The 18,037-nt window shown below is 35.0% G+C and overlaps 1 protein-coding gene across 1 annotated transcript in view; it reads right to left on the bottom strand.

Moving 5' to 3' along the window:
- The window catches only part of ANO5 (anoctamin 5), a 100,413-nt gene that overhangs the window by 32,310 nt on the left and 50,066 nt on the right, over positions 1 to 18,037 (bottom strand). The window contains exons 9-11 of the mRNA XM_023519589.1: positions 7,138 to 7,272; positions 6,656 to 6,761; positions 6,495 to 6,555 (exon numbers count right to left, since the gene is read on the bottom strand). Of these exons, the coding sequence (XP_023375357.1) occupies positions 6,495 to 6,555; positions 6,656 to 6,761; positions 7,138 to 7,272 (302 nt within the window). The remainder of the gene's footprint in view (positions 1 to 6,494; positions 6,556 to 6,655; positions 6,762 to 7,137; positions 7,273 to 18,037) is intronic.

Genomic DNA, 18,037 nt, shown 5'->3' with positions numbered 1-18,037 from the left:
GTTTTGGGATTTTGTGATATGGGCTAATCTTACTGGAGTTAGATGATATCTCAAAGTAGTTTTGATTTGCATTTCTCTGATGATTAAGGATGATGAGAATTTTTTCATATAGTCTGTAGGCCACGCACCTGTCTTCTTCAGAGTCTCAATCACATCCTTCTTTAAGTATCACTGCTTTCTAATTGTTTTTTTTTTCATTGCAAATATTATCTATCAGCTGTTAGTTTGCTCATTTGCTCATGTACACATTTGCTTATGCGTCCCTTTGACCATTATTAAAATTTAGATAAATATCTAAAATGTGTTAAGTAGTAAGAACACTTAACATCAACCGGCTCTCTTCATCGATTTTTAAAGGCCGAATTCATTATTGCTATTTAGAAGTACAATGTTGTACAGATCTCTAGAGCTTAGTCATCTTGTTTAACTGAAACCTGATGTCCACTGATAAGTAACACCTGAACTTCCAATACCACACCCCCTGGTCACCACTATTCTACTCTTTGATTCTATGAATTTGACTAGATACCTCATGTCAGTGGCATCATGAAGTATTTCTCTTCCTGTGACTGGCTTACTTCACTGAACACAATGTCCTCAAGTTTCAACCATGCTGTCACATGTTGTAGTAATTCTTCCTTTCTTTCTTCTTAAGGCTGAATGATATTGCACCGTATGTACATGCCACAGATTATCCACTTGTCTGCCGATGGACATTTGAGTTGTTTCCACATCTTGGCTATTGTGACTAGTGCTACAATGAACATGAAGACGCTAATATCTCTTTAAGATCCTGATCTTAATTCTTTTGGATAAATACCCAGAAGTGGGATTGCTGAATGATATAGTAGCTCTATTTGTAAGTTTTTGAGGAAATTCCATATTGTTTCATACAAGCGATATTGTTTTCCATTATTACCAACAGTTTACAAGGGTTCTAATTTCATCATCTCTTCACCAACATTTGTTTCTTGTTTTTCGTTGTTGTTGTTTTTTAAATAATAGTCATCTCGATAGCTGTGAGGTAATATCTCATTGTGGAGTTGACTGGAGTTTTTGTAATTATTGGGGACACTAAGCATTTTTTCATATGCCTGTTCACCATTTGAATATTTTCTTTGGAAGAAAACGTCTACTTAAAGTCTTTTCACCTGTTTTTTAATAAGACTATTGGGACATTTTTTCCCCTATTGCATAATAGGAATTCTTTATGCATTTTGGATAGTAACCCCATGTCAGACTAATGACTCACAAGTATTTTCTCCCATTTCATAGGCTGCCTTTTCATTTTGTTAAGTGTTTCCTTTGCTGTTTGATGCAGTCCTATGTGTTTTTGTTTTTACTGCCTGTGTTTTCCATGTCACTTCCATGAAAAAAAAATTGCCCAATTCAGAGTCATGAAGCTTTTCCTCTATGTTTTCTTTTAGAAGCTTTAACATTTTAGGTCTTCAAGCTTTTAACCCATTTCGAGTTGATTTTTGTATCTGGTGTAAAATAAGGTTCCATTTTAATCTTCATGCAGTACCATGCTATTTTCATTACTATAGTAATATAATACATTTTGAAATTAGGAAATATGATGCCTCCAGACTTCTTTCTCTTTCTGAAGAATATTAGGCAATTTCAGCTCTTTGGTGGTTCCACATGAATTTCATAACTGTTTTTCCTATTTCTGTAAAAAGTTCCTTTGGGATTTTGGTGAGAGATTCCATTGAATTTGTAGGTAACTTTGAGTAGTATGGAAATTTTTACACCTCTATGTCTTCAATTCATGAATATTGGGTGGCACATTTTTTTATTCCTTTAAGCATTTAGAAATACAGGCAGACCTTGTTTCCTGTGGTTCTAATACGCATGAATTTCTGTATCCACAAATTAGTTCACTGATATCTCTCCCCTATCATGACTCAAATTTCAGTTCCCATCGTGTATTAATTGTGAGCAATTATAAAAAGGACAGATTTTGCTGTTAGTTCTTCAGTTTAAAAATCACTACCTAAGCAACCTCTGTGCATTGTGTTTGGTGAGTAACCACATCACTTCTTTTAAAGTCTGATGGTGATTGCTCACTATGTATCTGTTACCTAGGACACGTACAAAGAGGAAACCATGTATTTGTACTGTCTCCTTGCCTCTAAATTCATGTGACATTTTATAAAATGAAAAATGGAAATATAGAATTGGCCAACAAAGATGAAAGTGCAGCAATGAAATAAAAAGTGATAACGCTAGAGGTGAAATTCAAATCTAAATGGAATTACAGAAGAAACAGTGACTGTGAGAATGCAGATGCTCTCGCCATTAGGAGACTTTGTATATACAGCAGATGAATTTAGTGAAGGCATACTTATTGTCACAAATGAGGACAGGACTTGGGAAGAAAAGGGTGAAGATATCACAGAGGAAGTGATGTCGGAAAAAAAACTCAGAGATAGTTCATGATATTGAAACTACAGAGGATAATTGGTGGGAGTTAATGCCCAGTCCAGATTGTCCTATTTTTAGAATATTTTCCACCCTTTCCTACATCAAAATTCTATTTCTTTATTAAAATCCGAATCAAATTCCATGTATTCCAAGAAGTTACCTTAACTCCTCTGGTCAAAAAGTAATTCAGTCCTCCTGTGCACCCCCTCAGCCTAGAAAAGTAGGATTTAGATCGATTGTATACCAATATTAGTTTTTAAATAACAGGTTATATGTCAGTCATTCATTTATTTGCTCATCCTATCATTTCATGTTCATTGAGAATTTCATGAGGCAGAAACTTTTAATTTATTCATTTCTTTACTCCTATATGCAGTAGGAGTAGGGAGAATGGAGTTTTCAAATCCTGGTACCATTCACAAGCATTTTAATATTTGTTTGCTTATTTATACTACAACGACCATAATGTTTAGACATAGTAGCATTTGGTGATCATGGCTATGCAACCCATTGGCTGTTTTATCTATATTGCTGCAACTTTCAACTACACTAAACAGTTCAACCTCTTCTGTCTCAAAGTTTGCAAATCTGAAGTGGAAATAAGAAAACTGGACAACAGAGTTGAGATGTGACAGAAATTAAGAATGATATAAAATAGCTAACCAAGTGCTGTAGGGAAAGGGAAAAGACACGTAGTAAACACAAAATTGTTCCTAGGATTTTCATGGACTTCTTGTGATCATATGAGTATGTAGGGATCACAGGATTCAAGTATTCCCTGAAAAGGATTTCTGAAAATTAAAGAAAACTTTGACTTAGGTCTTACTGATTGCGCCTAAATAGAACAAGACTTTTTTCACATAGAAGAATGAATGCAATTAGCATCAAAATTATTTATTCATTCATAATATATTTGAATACATACAAGACACTAGAACTGTAAGGAGGGAGACAAAATCCATAATGTTTGCCCTAAAGGAGCAAGTAATCTAGCAATGAGATTGGCTTACAAAGAATTATAGTCATGGACAATGTATACTAAAAACCTGCCTTACCGACAAGGGCCATGTACGTGTATAGGCAAATCCTTATTGTCTAGAATAGCACCAGTCCCAGGCTGGAAACTTTAAAAATATAATGGCTGAATTATATTAAAGTGTAAATAAAATGAAATCATTAAGCTTCTGGAATAAAATATGGGTGAACATAATTATCTTGGAGAAGGAAACGTTTTATTCTGAAGAAAAACAAAAAATAAGAAACACCATTAAGGATAGTTTTGTGATCTGGTTATGTATATTAAAAAATTGTATTGACTAAAGAAAAGGGCAGATGTAAATGATGAATTGAAAAAATATTTTTGAGTTTTGTGGCAAAGGGTTACTGTGTTCATTATACAAAAGCACCTATAAAATTATTATGAAAATCAAATACAAAGTCAAGGAGAGCCCATGGTCAATAAATACAGTATTGGAAACATGGTTAATATTACTTGTGCTCTAGTAACTGTAAATAGAAACCATGACAAAATAGCATTCCTATCTATCAGACTGTTGAACAAAAAAATGCCAATCCTAAAGTTTTTCTAGGGCTGAAACCCTGGAAAACTCATACAATATTTGTAAAAATATAAATTAGCACAAACTTTGTGTAAGGCAATATCAAAATATAGAATAAAGCTTCAAAATTGCAAATATAAATACTTCTCAGTAATTTACCTGCTAAGAATTTATTCTTAGAAGGTAATTATACAAGTATAGCAAGAAGTTTATTATAGTCTAACTTATAATGGTTTAAAAAAAAAGGTGTGATAAATTCATAAATCACTCATAAATACACAGTTATACACACATAATATACAACATAGTCACTAACATGGAAAACGTTCCATCATTCATTCTTTTCTTTTCTTTTTTTTTTTTTTTCCAGTTTTTGGCCAGGGCTGGGTTTGAACCCGCCACCTCTGGCATATGGGGTCGACACCTACTCTTTTGAGCCACACGTACCGCCCCATCATTCATTCTTTGTTACATAATAAGAACCAGCTTAAAGCTATGTCAATATTATGTTATTTATGTAAAATTTTATGAACACATGTGCTTACAAACACAGAATGAAAGATGCTCAAAAAAGATGGTCAAAATAATGCTCATATTTTTTGTGATTTTAACATTTTTTTCTTCCTGACTCTATATAGTGCTTGAATTTTCTATGAATGGGTACATATTTCCCTCATAAACAAACCAAAAGTGTTTTTGTTTGTTTGTTTATGACAGAGTCTTGCTCTGTGCCCTGGATAGGGTGCTGTGCTGTCACAGCTCACAGCAACCTCAAACTCTTAGGCTTGAGCAATCCTCTTGTCTCAGCCTCCCAAATAGCTGGGACTACAGGTGTCACCTCAATACCCAGCTGATTTTTCTATTTTTAGTAGAGACCATGTCTCGCTCTTGCTCAGGCTACTCTTGAACTCCTGAACTCAAGCAATTCACCCGCCTCAGGGACCAACCCACCATGGCCTCCAGGACTGGTAGGATCACAGATGTGAAGCGCTGCTCCTGGCCACTAGAAGTGTTTTTCGAAAGCTCTTCTTAACCCTCCACTGTAATGCATCTTCAGGCCTCAAACCCTTAAATTCGTGTTGGTCCTTTAACCTGTATTATCATCTTTTCTTTACATCTTCTCTGCCAACTCATCATTTCATTCAGCTTAACTGTTTGTATCAGACACTGTACTAAAATAAAAATGTCCTTGAACTTCTGCTTTTATAGAATTTGCTCAAGAGTCTCAAAAGCCAAAGCTAAATCAATGTACTACAACGACAGACTTTTCTGGAAGGACTTACTGATGGTTTTACTTCCTCATTACTGCCCATTTTATGATGTTAGCTGGGTGTTCTACACAGGGCTGCCGCTCTATTTTTGATGAAATATAAGGGTGGGGTTGGTGCAACATCTCTCCCAATAGAAGCAATTGAAAACCCTTGCAATATAATTTGTTGTAATTTGTGCATCTATCTTTCATCTTGATTCCAAGTAATGATGGGTAGTATTTGGCAGCCTTCTGATGAACAGATTCCTGTATACCAACTTATCAAAAACTTAGGGTGGTGGGTGAATTGTGAGTAAGATTTCTGGATCCTTTGTCCTCACTTTGAACCTAGGCTGCTCTCTTCAGGTCATCGCAACCAACTGAAAATCACAGAAAACCAAAAATACTTTTGGTGTGCAAAGACACCCACAAAATTTGATGTTATTTTCATTGGGGAAAGCAACTCCTGCCTAGTTTTGAAATTCACTGATTTGTGCTTACTAGAGTTTTTTTTTTTGTTTTTTTTTTTTTTTTTAAGTTGGAAAGAAAAGATGTCTATTTTTCTCTAAAAACTCTAAGTTTGGGGATATAGTTTAGTCCATTCTTTGGGTCCCCTCTTGAAGAGTTCTTCTTACAGAAAATATTATCCTCACTGATGAGAGGAACAACTTCATGCGACTTCAATTTCCCAGCCGAAATTGCAAAAGTGAAGTATGGGGTGGGATACTTCCAAAGTTAAAAGGTGCTCCATTTTATGTGGAAGATTTTTAACAAGTGAAAGTGGGAGCTAAAACTAGAACAAGACACACAGAATTTAGACTCAAAGTTCTGGCATGGGTTTTCAACTTGTTAATAATGGTTTCCATTTGTGTACGTGATTCAGTATCCTCAGTACCTCCTGGCCATCAAATATCTGTGTTTAGTTTCTCCTGAATTGAGCCCTTATGGGTCTCGTTTTCACCATGGCACTGGGAGACAGTGGGAAATGAATAAATTTGATGTTTCAAAAATTATACTGTCTCTTTAAAAAATAAGCAGATGTTTGGACCAAGAACCAACGATCACTAATGTGGATGCCATCAGTGTACTGATATGAGCAAGAAGCAATGAGCAAGAAGCAATAGAAGAGCTATAGAAGAGCAAGAAGCAATCTATAACCACCTTTTTTATATAAGATATGCCATCTGTATATGGTATATGGATGGGCCATATGACACATTGATATGGAGAAAGGTTTTTTTTTGGAAGTATGTACTCACCCCAAATTCCCATGAATACTGCAAAGAACACTGTTGATTCGTTATCAAACAAATGGGAGATCTGTAAAAACAACAGTAACATCACCAAGACAGTTAGTATGAAACGCCACACAAAAGGAGAGAAATTCCAAATTTTTCAACATACCCCAAGGTCTACATACCTTTGACGCTAAACAAGTACTATTTAGTCTCCAATAATCACACAGTACGTCACAGAGTGGACACATGATCATTTGACCTCCAATCTGAGGGTCACAGATTTCCATGCTGCAGGAGGAACGGCCAAGTCATCTTAAAAGTGACAGGTGTTTGGGTGAAAAGCTAAGCTGTTCTCGTGAGAGCCAGTGTTTACGTAGCTTCTTACATAGGACAGAAGGGGCAAGGAAGCCGCCATTTCTGTAGCACGCTTTGAGAGACAGAATCTTTAACGGCTCATCATGAAAAACGGATGCCCCATAAAACACAAGGTGAAGGAGAGCTGCTACATCTAGGTCTTTCCTAAAAACATCAGTTATCTGCTGCCACAAGGACACATTCTGAAGCAATCAGGGAGATAACAGCAGGAGTCCCAGTTAGTAGAAGAACAAAATGCTCTGTACTGCTCTCTGTGCTTCCTCTGTGTGGCCACCTCACTTGCACTTACCTGTTTGTGTTACCGTTCATTGATAATAAACCGTAAATAAAACAACCTAAGCCAACGACAGCTGCAACTAACAACATTTCCGTGTAAAATCCCAGAAAAACAAAATAGATGCCAATTTTTTCTCCATAATAATTCCTGTGGAAGAGAGAACAAAACAGAATCAGAGGTTGGAAGAATGTTACAGTCCAGACAGCCATGGCTTTGTATTCAGACAGGCACGTGTTCTGATTTCAACCCCAGGACTCTGAGGCTATGTTAATGCTGGTAAAGTTACTCAATTCGCTAAGGTTTAGTTTCCACATCATAAAGCACAGGGTAATACTTATTCCATGGCATAAACATTAAAAGAAATAAAAGATATCGGTAGGAAGCCAATTGAATGACATTCCAATTTTTATTATACATAATAAGCTAATCTGAAGAGCCTCTACATTATGAGGAGTTTACATGTTTTTCTGAATAAACTGTAAAATATTCTGCAATGTCACTTGCTAGCAATTAACAAACCAAAATCTCATGCATCACCTGTGTGCACTTTCACTTTACCTCTCTTTTCTAAAATTGAAGGAAGGTACTCTGGCCACACTCATTATAGGTGTAAATTTCCAAATTTGGATTTCTAATGTTTGTTTAAGGAATTATGACACAGGTAGCAACCCAAGGAGTGAAAAAAGGACTAACAAAAATTCTACAAATGGGCGGCACCTGTGGCTCAAAGGAGTCGGGCGCCAGGCCCATGTACCGGAGGTGGTGAGTTCAAACCCGGCCCCAGACAAAAACGACAAAAAAAAAAAAAAAATTCTATGAAGTATACAGCTCAGATCTTACATTTTGAAGAGTTGTGATATTATTTGGCATCAATTTTCAAGTTTCATAACTAATTTTTTTCTTTTTTAAAACAACGGAGTCTCCATTTAGGAGCCAGAGAATATAGTTTTCTCAACCTCTGAAAACTAGGTTTTATTATCATTATTTAAAAGGATTAACTCTCCTTCTCATTCATGTAGAAAGAATCCATCTTACTGAATCTGTGAGCCTTTCTACAGATCCTAGCCAGATAGATGTGACCCTTTTGGGGTTCTAAGAATATGTTATACAATTCTGTGAAAGCACTTAATATTAAATTATAATTTCTACATATGTTCAAAGAAAGGCAACTTGTAACATAAAGTTTATAAACTTCATTTCCCAATATGAAGATTTTAAAATATATTTCTTATATTCAATATTTACTTTATTGACCCTCCTATTTTTCAGATTTCAAAGCTACTGTTAATTAGCCATTTTTCTACTTGCATTATCTTTTTAAATTATTTTCAATGATAATAAACAATTTTTGCATTATTTTCTCTTATTTTGCTTTCCAAATAACTATAAACTTGAAATTAAATTATAATGCTATCAAATCCCCTTGGTAATCTGGCATGCGCAACTTCCTCAGATTTACTCAGAGTGAATAAACTTGCTTTGTTTTAGCTTTTTACTGAAAAACATACAGCAAGTACTACAAAACTACATAACATCAACATAAGAAAGTATGAAAATATTTTATTTGGGGGAATTTACTTTTTATCATGTCTATTTCCATTTGATGTTTCAAAAATTACAGAATCAATAATTCTCAGAAGGTGTTATAAGATCCCTATTGTTATAGACTTAAAAATTCTTCAGAAATTCCTAAGAAAGTTGAACATTTTGCCAACTGTATTTTAGAGGACCACTTTTTTCTCTATTTCAAATTTGAAAAATTTTATTTTGTGAGAATTAAAAAACATACAGCTCTCAAGAACTCTAGATCTATAACTGCTATTAAAATATTCTCAAAAAGAGAAATTGCTTAGCACTTACTAAACAAAATCAGACAAACATTTACAATAGGTGGAAAGGTAGACATTATTTTACTAAACTTTGGATTTGTGTATTTAATGGTACCAGATCAACAACTAAAATATATTTTAGACGTGCAGAAAAGAAATGACATAGTTTAGATTTATATTATAGTAAAATTGTACCGATTCCTTGAACTAACATTTAAGTTTAAAACTAAGCTATCTTATTCATAACAAAGCAAATAAGAGAAATTTAATAATATGAGATACTATAAAGACTCAAATACAAGGATAGCCCTGTTTTGAGTATTTTTTTTTTTTTTTAGAAAAAAATGTGTCCTATATCTATGGTATAATTCTTAACCTGCCCATTTTATTTACCAAATTTTAGACTGATGTGTGGCAGTACACCATATAACATAGTCTCTGATAGGTAGGAGGGATTCAGAATTTGGGTTGTGAGATATTGTGTGAAAGAATTGGTGAATTTTTGTATTTATAGGATATAATACTTAGTCTGAGACATAATAAATAATAAAAAGGGTAACAGAATTAAAATGAATACCGTCTCGAGTAATGAATGAACAAATGTTAATACTTGTTGTAAAGGGATTCGTTTTTACAGTGAATACAGAGACATCTGAGAAACATAGCTTAGATTACCGTGGCATTGTACTACACTGCACCTCTAGGTATTCTAAACTATTTAGTATGTGGCAAGATATCGGTAGATGGGGTTGTTATATTGACAGAAAAAAACAATAGAGCTGATAGAGCATGTATAATTAAAGACTGGTATGTTATAATAGCAACTTTAATATTATCACGTCCCCCCAAAATATGTTCTCAAAAAAAAAAAAAAAAGAAAAAAAAAGATCAGTGTCCCAAATGCAGGAAAAGCACTTACAAATATTTGGACAAAAAGTGAAATTTGGTATAGAGATAACAGGTCATGTGAAATCTAGGAATTCAGATTTTTATATTCTAAATCTCTTTCTAGGTACCCCATTATCTTGCCTTCTTTTTTTTTTTACCCTCCATATCCAGTAACCCATTAGGTCCAATAAATTCTGCCAGAAAACCCTTTTTCTAATCCATAGTATCCTCTGCTTCCTGTTACCAGTGTCTTGGATGAGATCCTCAATATTTATTGCTGGGCAGTTTTAACGGCCTCCTAACTTCTCTGAGTTCAGTCTTAGATCCCTCTCAAATAAACTGTCTTGTTTGTTTTCAGTCAAGTGATGTTTCTAAAGGAAAAATTTGCCGATCTCCTTTTTTCTCCAAAGATTTCATCTTGGAGAAATGAGCTCATCTTCAAGAGCTTTGCTTCTCATGATTTTGCTCCTGGTAACTATTCAAATCTCCTTTGCAGACAGACACCCCTATATGAAAATGAAATGCACTGTGCTCTTTAGCCCAGTCTTCTGCATTTATTCTCTCCGCCTGGGACGTTTCTACCGAACTTGTTTGTCTAGCACCCTGCTACATATTTTTCATGCCACAGTTCAAGAATGAGCCCTGTGAAGCTGTCCCTGAGGTTGTTATACAGGCAAGTGCTTTCTCCTCTGTGCTTTGTTCTTTTGTGAGTGCTACTGTACTCTAACTGTTATGCATTTGTATCTGTTGTTGTGAGAAATTCATGTCAGGGAACTATGATCTGATTACCTTCCCTGGTATGTAGTCATGTTTAATAAATTCTCATTTAAAGATGTGTGAATTGGCTCAGCGCCTATATCTCAGTGGGTAGGGCACTGGCCACATACACGGAAGATGGCGGGTTTGAGCCCAGCCCGGGCCTGCTAAACAGCAATGGCAACTGCAACAAAAAAATAGCCGGTGTTGTGGCAGGTGCCTGTAGTCCCAGCTACTTGGGAGGCTTGAGGCAAGAAAATCACTTGAGCCCAAGAGTTTGAGATTGCTGTGAGCTGTGATACCATGGCGACAGTGAGACTCTATCTCAATAAATAAATAAATAATAAAGATGTGTGAATCAATAAGATGATTTTCTTCTTCTGGGTAAATACCTAGTGATGGGATTGCAAGATCAAATACAAGGTCCTACTTTTAGATCTTTGAAGATTCTCCCCATTTCTTTCCAAAAAGTTTGTATTAGTTAGTGTGCAATCCCACCAACAATGTATAAATATTCCCTTCTCTCCACACCCATGCCAGCATCTGCAGCTTTGCTACTATGTGATGAGGGCCAGTCTCACTGGGTGAAATTAAATTTAAAAAGGAAAGCAAAGGAAACCATATCTTTCACACCATAATGAATTACAGATATAAAAGTGACAGAATATTAAAGATTCTAAAAAAAAGTTTGAATTGTGATTATGCTCCTATGAATAAATTATTTCTCTTTTTTTTAAAAAATTCTCTTTTATCAAGTATTACATTTTTTTAAAAGCCATCAAATCAACAAGGTGAAAAAAACACCTTCATTACAGGTCTTCAGTATCATGACAGAGAATATCATGACTTCAAATGACCTATAAGTAAAGATATCAGCCTAATTTTAACCTGAGATACTGAAAGTGGATAAAGAAATGCTGAAACAGTCTAGGGGGGAAATGTAAACTAGCGTGGAGAATGTAGCCAGGCACAGAAAAAACAACCACTAGAAAAGAGCTATACTTTATTGGTTTTTTTGTTTGTTTGTTTGGATTTTTTTTTGTAAGAAAGGATCAGAAAATGAGCAGCACTGAAAATGGCAGACTCGGAGAAGCAGTATTTCCAGGGAATAATCAGATACAGAGAAGAACGGTACTCCGTGGAGGTGTGGGAGTAAAAACACAAAAGAAAATAGGAGGGTAGAATTAGTCATAGGAACAAAAGAAAAAGCTTGTGCCAACCACCCAGCATTATCCGTAAACTGTGTGGAAGAGGAAAGAAGCACCAGCAGTGGGCGCTCTAGTGCTAAACGCTGTCCATGAATTAAAGACAAATTGGAACGCCATCACATCCCTAAACCACAAGTAAATAAATAAATAAAAACCAGAAAATGCAGAACAAATAATTTCAGCTAATAAAAATTCTCCCCAAAGTATATGAAATTGAAAAATATTGCAATGAAAACTACAAAGTGGGGCGGCGCTTGTGGCTCAAAGGAGTAAGGCGCCGGCCCCATATGCTGGAGGTGGCAGGTTAATACTCAGTCCCGGCCAAAAAGTGCAAACAAAACAAACAAACAAACAACGACAAAAACACTACAAACTGAATGAGAGACTCTGAGATAAACATGTGTGGATGTTTATTTGCCCCCATTCGTTTTTATAGTTTTATGTAGTATGTCTTTGCATGGAATCGGTCATTTGGGTAGTTTCCAATTTCATGCTTGTAAAAAGTGCTGGAATAAATTTCAAATTGTAAAAGGAAATGCTCCACAGGCATATATGTTCCCTCATTATTGTGAGAGCATCTCCAGGGTAAGTCTGCATACGTGAGGTTGTGCACAGTTGTGTTAAATAGCCCCTTTCACTCTCATAGGGCTGTCTGGCATTCCCACTAACAATACCTGTTAATACAAGTTTCTGAAATTTTGCCAGTGGGTGAGAAATGGTATTTTAGCGTAGTTTGAATTTACTTTCCCCTTATTATAAGTGGATTTAAACATTTTTTTGCATCTTGAGGCACTGGGGTGCCATAAAGCTGTCAAAGTGAATGGGGATGCCTCTGTGAAATGTAGGTTTATCTTCAGTACATATGGTTGAGTGGAAATAGGAAAGTGCAAAAGAATCTACATAGAATGCTACTTTTCTTAAAGAAAAATGGAGAGATTTGAGGAATTAATACATCTGTTTCTTTTTATACAAATAAACGCAGGAACAATTAACAAGCAAGCCGTGGATTAGGTTTGCTGCACAAGGTAATGGGGAAAGAGGGCTGGGACAGGAGTGAAAGGAGTGTAGCTTTCCTTCAAAACGTGTAACTTTTTGTGAAGTTTTAACTTTTGGGACTAGGTGAATAGTATATCTATTCAAAAAGAAAATAAAACTTACGGAGATGAGATGATTAAAGTGAGCCGTCTAATGGAAAGCCCACCAAAACAGGTGAAGCTAACTTAATTTCAAGTGAAGAACCGCAACAGAGAGGGGTAGAAAAGCAACCTTTTAGAGTACGCACACCTATGTTTTTGGCCAAAATTTCAGGAAAAAAAAATCTTTGATTTTTAACTCAAATTTTTAGGTACTTGTTTTTGTATTCTAAAGGAATTTTAGCATTTATTTTTTAACATTATGGTAAAAGAAATTTTATGTCATGAACTATTACAAAACGCAGCAACAGGTAGAAAATATGAGAAATGTTATGTGACGGTGACAGATGTATGGTGTGTAGGCATCATAGAAGGCCAAGAGCTTTTGTCACTCTGAGTATCAGAATTACTGTCCTCTTCATTTGCTGTGTCACCATTAGCAGTGGCTTTGAACACTTTCCTCATCCCATCCTAAGTTCAACAAATCTGATTACTGTAGTCCAAGATGTCATTTTGCATAGGGATATTGCTGTTGCTTTCTAGAGTTACAGTGTCAATGTATAAGCTTTGGAATTAAAAACACGTATGAACAGTATATCCTAAAAGTTGCCATACACAAGGAAAACTGCAGATGATGTACCTTTACTTACAAAATATTCATAATAAAGTTTAGCAAAACGGTGGCCAACAAGTAGAGAATATTTTGTATAATTTTGTAATGAATATTTTGTAAGTAAAATACAATTTCCCATTCCTGACCCCCTATGGATGGAGAACTTGGGACACCTCGTGGATGCAGAATTAGTACCACCCATGTATAAGGCACATCCTTGTTTTTCCCTCAAACATCTAGGAAAAAAAAATTACATGTGATATACAGCAAAATACGGTAATTCATGAACAAAGAATTGGACCGTATACTCTTAGCCTTAGGGAGGAGGCTATAGGGGAGGGTACCGAAAACAAATACCAAATTCTTCAGGAGGCTTTGTTTTTGTAGCAACATAAAAGAACCATTTTTGAAACTATTTGGATGGTGTAAAATGGAGCAAATGAGTAAATGGGTCAATGTTGTTGAGATTTAGAATAAAAATAAATAAATTAGAATAAAAAAATTTAGCTGGGTGTCCTGGTGTGGCCCTGTCCTCTCAGCTACTTGGGAGGCTAAGGCAAGAATATTGCCTGAGCCCAGGAGGTGGAGGTTCCAGTGAGCTCTGATGCATCCACTGCACTCTACCAGGGTGAAAAACCAAGACTCTGCCTCAAAAAAGAAAAAAAAAGTGCTAAGTCTGGGTGAAATATTAATGATACTATCAGATGGCTTATTACTAGTGAATTTTAAAATGTGGAGAAATCAAACCAGTCCTTAACTGAGACATTGAAATAAATATAAAAATGAATAGCTTATTCAAAAGCATGGGAAAAAATATTAACTACAGCATAAAGAAAATTATAACAAAGAACCATAGTGGGCTGTGCCATTTTGTCATTCCACCAGCAAAGTTTGAGGTTTTAGGTCTCTGGATCCCACCAGCACTTCTCATTTTAGCTATTCTAGTGGGCGTTTTATGGTATCTAAATAATATTTTAATTTCTATTCTTTTAGAATAATAACGTTAAGAATTTTTAATATACTTTTGGCCATTCATAACAATAATTCTTTAGTGAAATATCTTTCACTAATAGAAATATCTATCTTTCTATTTTTAAATTATTTTGTGTTTCAGTAGACAGCGTTGTAAGAGTTCCTTCTCTGTTCTGGGGAAACATCATTTTTGGTAATGTAGGTTGCAAATATTTTCTTCCAGTCTGTGGTCTGTGTTTTTATTTTTCTAGCAGTACCTTTTAAAGAGTAGATATTTCAATTTTGATGAAGTCAAATTTATCATATTTTTAATTATGCTTTCTGCAAATTATCCAAGAAGTCTATGCTGAACCCAGTGTCACAGAGATTTTCTCTTATAAATTCTAAAAGTTTTATAATTTTAGCTCTTACATCTAGTTCTCTGATCCATTTGAAGTTAATTTAAAATTTTATATAGGAAAGGATCAAAATTCATTTTTTTTGCAAATGGATATCCATATGTTTCAGCATCATTTGTTGAAAGGACTATGCATTATCTACTAAGCACATTTCTCAGTAAGCACATTTGTTAAAAATTAATTGACCACATATATATGTACATATAGATAGATATAGATATATTTCTGAAATTCCCATTTATTCAAGTTTTTGTTAGGAAATAATTCAAATTTACAAAAACTTGCAAGAATCATTCAAAGGTAAACATTTTGCTTCATTTGCCCTCTCTCTTCATGTGTACATGTGTTTCTATATACCTGTACGTATGTATACACACACACATACACGTGGGTCATTCTGAAAGTTTTACAATATGTAAAAATCAAGAAATATAAAATCTGCACAGACAGAAATAATTGAAGCCTTCTTAGCAACAGCAATAAACTGATCCAATTGGAACTTGCAACAGATCAATCCAAAAGGGTGCTGTGGACTGTGCTTCTTACAGGGGAAATAATGGAACATATTGTATCACAGTCTGTCTCAAAACTTCTGTAGTGAACCACATATATGTATATACGTATGTGTGTGTGTTTGTGTATCCACTTATGTATATATGCGCATATATATATATGTAAAAGATATTTTTCTGAATCCTTTGAAAGTAAGGTGAACATATTGTGGTCATTTATCCCTAAGAATACTTCCCTGTCTTCTTAAGAATAAAAATATTATCTTCCACTGTAAAGAAATCTTAGAAAAAAATGGCTCTTGGCTGGGTGCAGTGGCTCGTGCCTGTAATCCTAGCACTCTGGGAGGCCGAGGCGAGTGGATTGCCTGAGCTCACAGGTTTGAGATCAGCCTAAGCCAGAGTGAGACAACATCTCTAAAAATAGCTGGGTGTTGTGGCAGGTGCTCGTAGTCCCAGCTACTCAGAAGGCTGAGGCATGAGAATCACTTGAGCTCAAGAGTTTGAGGTTGCTGTGAGCAATGATGCCATGGCACTTTACCAAGGGTGACAAAGAGAGACTGTTTCAAAAAAAAGGAAGGAAGGAAGGAAGGAAGGAAGGAAGGAAGGAAGGAAGGGCAAAAAAGCCTATTTTCTACATTTGCTACCTCTGTGATAACATAGTCTTTCTTTTTTGCCTTTTCACTTAGTTAAAAACTTTATACCTAGTTATCAATTCTTTACATTAAACTTCCTGTTGAAAATATTTATTTGAAAAAAAATGTCACTGTTGACATGGAAAAGTAGTATAACTTGCTATAATGGGAAAGTGATTATATAACAAAATGAACATTTTTGTAAGTCATTAAATTTAAGCTCGTTATCCTGTGAAATATCTGAATTTTCCCTTTGTCGTAAAACAGACACCTGTAGATGTTAACTAATGTTAGGTGAATAAATAGTCAGTGTACTTTGAACAAGGTAAGATATGTAAACCTTCATCTCGACAACTTTGCTTCTTTCAACATATCCTATTGAAATACGCTGCAAGAGAAAAGTGTCTGCGGATGTTCTTGGCAACACTGATTGAAAATTTTGGTACAGCCTAATGTTTTTCTAATAGAAAAATCAATAATTGAATTATGAAAAGTTCACAATAAGGCATTCTGTGTTCTGTTTAAAGTATGAGATAGATTTTTGTACATTCACAGAGAAGGATATCAAGAACACACTATTTAGGAAAAAAAGAAAGTGTCGCCACAGAAGAGGAGACCAAGATACCATTGCTTTCAGAATAACAAATGTGGGTAGCACCTGTGGCTAAAAGGGGTAGGGCACCGGCCCCATATGCCCTGGCCAAAAACTGCAAAAACATTTTTAAAAAGAGTAACAAATGTATTTGTGTATGTGTTTTTTAAATATACATACATAAAATTAAAATTAAATCAATATTACCAAAGACAAGATATCTTTGTAGACTTAAGTGGAGATGAATTTTCACTTAAAACACTTCACATCTCTTTGTTATTTGAAATGTTTTTGCTAAGTGTTCTAATTTTATGACTTAAAAAAAAAATCAAATGACTATTACTTAAAACAATTAAAATAGTCAACCCAGAAAGAGTTCATACAATGATGTACTGAAAGCACCAGTTTAGAAACTGGTTATGTACCTTCTTTTCTTTATTTTTTAAAATACTGCCTCTTAGTTGCCTTACACAAAACTGTGGAAATAGCATGTCAGTTGATTGGGTGGTTACAGCAAAACAGATGCTGTGATGCTGTGCAAACACAGCAAAAACATAAATAGTCACTTAAGAAACAAGTTATTAAAGCAAGTGATCTGTAATCTGATTGTTCCCTCACCAAAAGCATAGTAGAAGTCACCCTGTATGTACGTATGACTATTATGTTTCAAAGCAAGTACCTGCAACCACAATCATCTTTCTTGACAAATCAAGCTATTTAGAGATTTGGGTTATAGAACAAATATCTTCACAGCTCTTTGAGATCAACACACAAACCTCCATAAACAACCTTTCTCTTATCTTTTAAATTTCTGGACTCCAGAAGAAAAACAAAGCTAATAATGTATTAAGCACTGAATGCTAGACCCTATGCTAAAAATAGACACCTGGAAATGTTAAATAACGTCAATTATAATTCATTATCAAATATCAAATGATAACTTCATTATCAAATAACCCAAAAAGGAAGGTACTACTGTTATTCCCATCTTAAAGATAAACCTCTTGGTGATTAAGTAGCTTGACCAATTTGTTTGTTTGTTTGTTTGTTTGTTTGTTTGAGACAGCGCCTCAAGCTATCCCCCTGGGTAGAGTGCCATGGCTTCACGGCTTACACCAACCTCTAACTCTTGGGCTCAAGTGAGTCTCCTGCCTTAGCCTCCCAAGTAGCTGCGACCACAGGTGTCCGCCACAATGCCTTTTTTTTTTTTTTTTTCAGTTGTTTGTGGGCAAAATATACATGTTTCCTTTTCTATTTAGGAAGACTGGAGTTATTTCTTACATAAAAGCTCATGCTGTTTACATATAGGGCCTACCTTTATTAATTTAAAATATTGTACTTACTGCTATTGTAGCTAGATCTTTAAATCAATAGACATG

The sequence above is a fragment of the Otolemur garnettii genome, unplaced genomic scaffold (genome assembly GCF_000181295.1).
Source record: "Otolemur garnettii isolate 467f Iridium unplaced genomic scaffold, OtoGar3 scaffold00001, whole genome shotgun sequence".
Lineage (NCBI taxonomy): Eukaryota > Metazoa > Chordata > Mammalia > Primates > Galagidae > Otolemur > Otolemur garnettii.
This window is presented reverse-complemented; position numbering and strand designations above follow the sequence as displayed.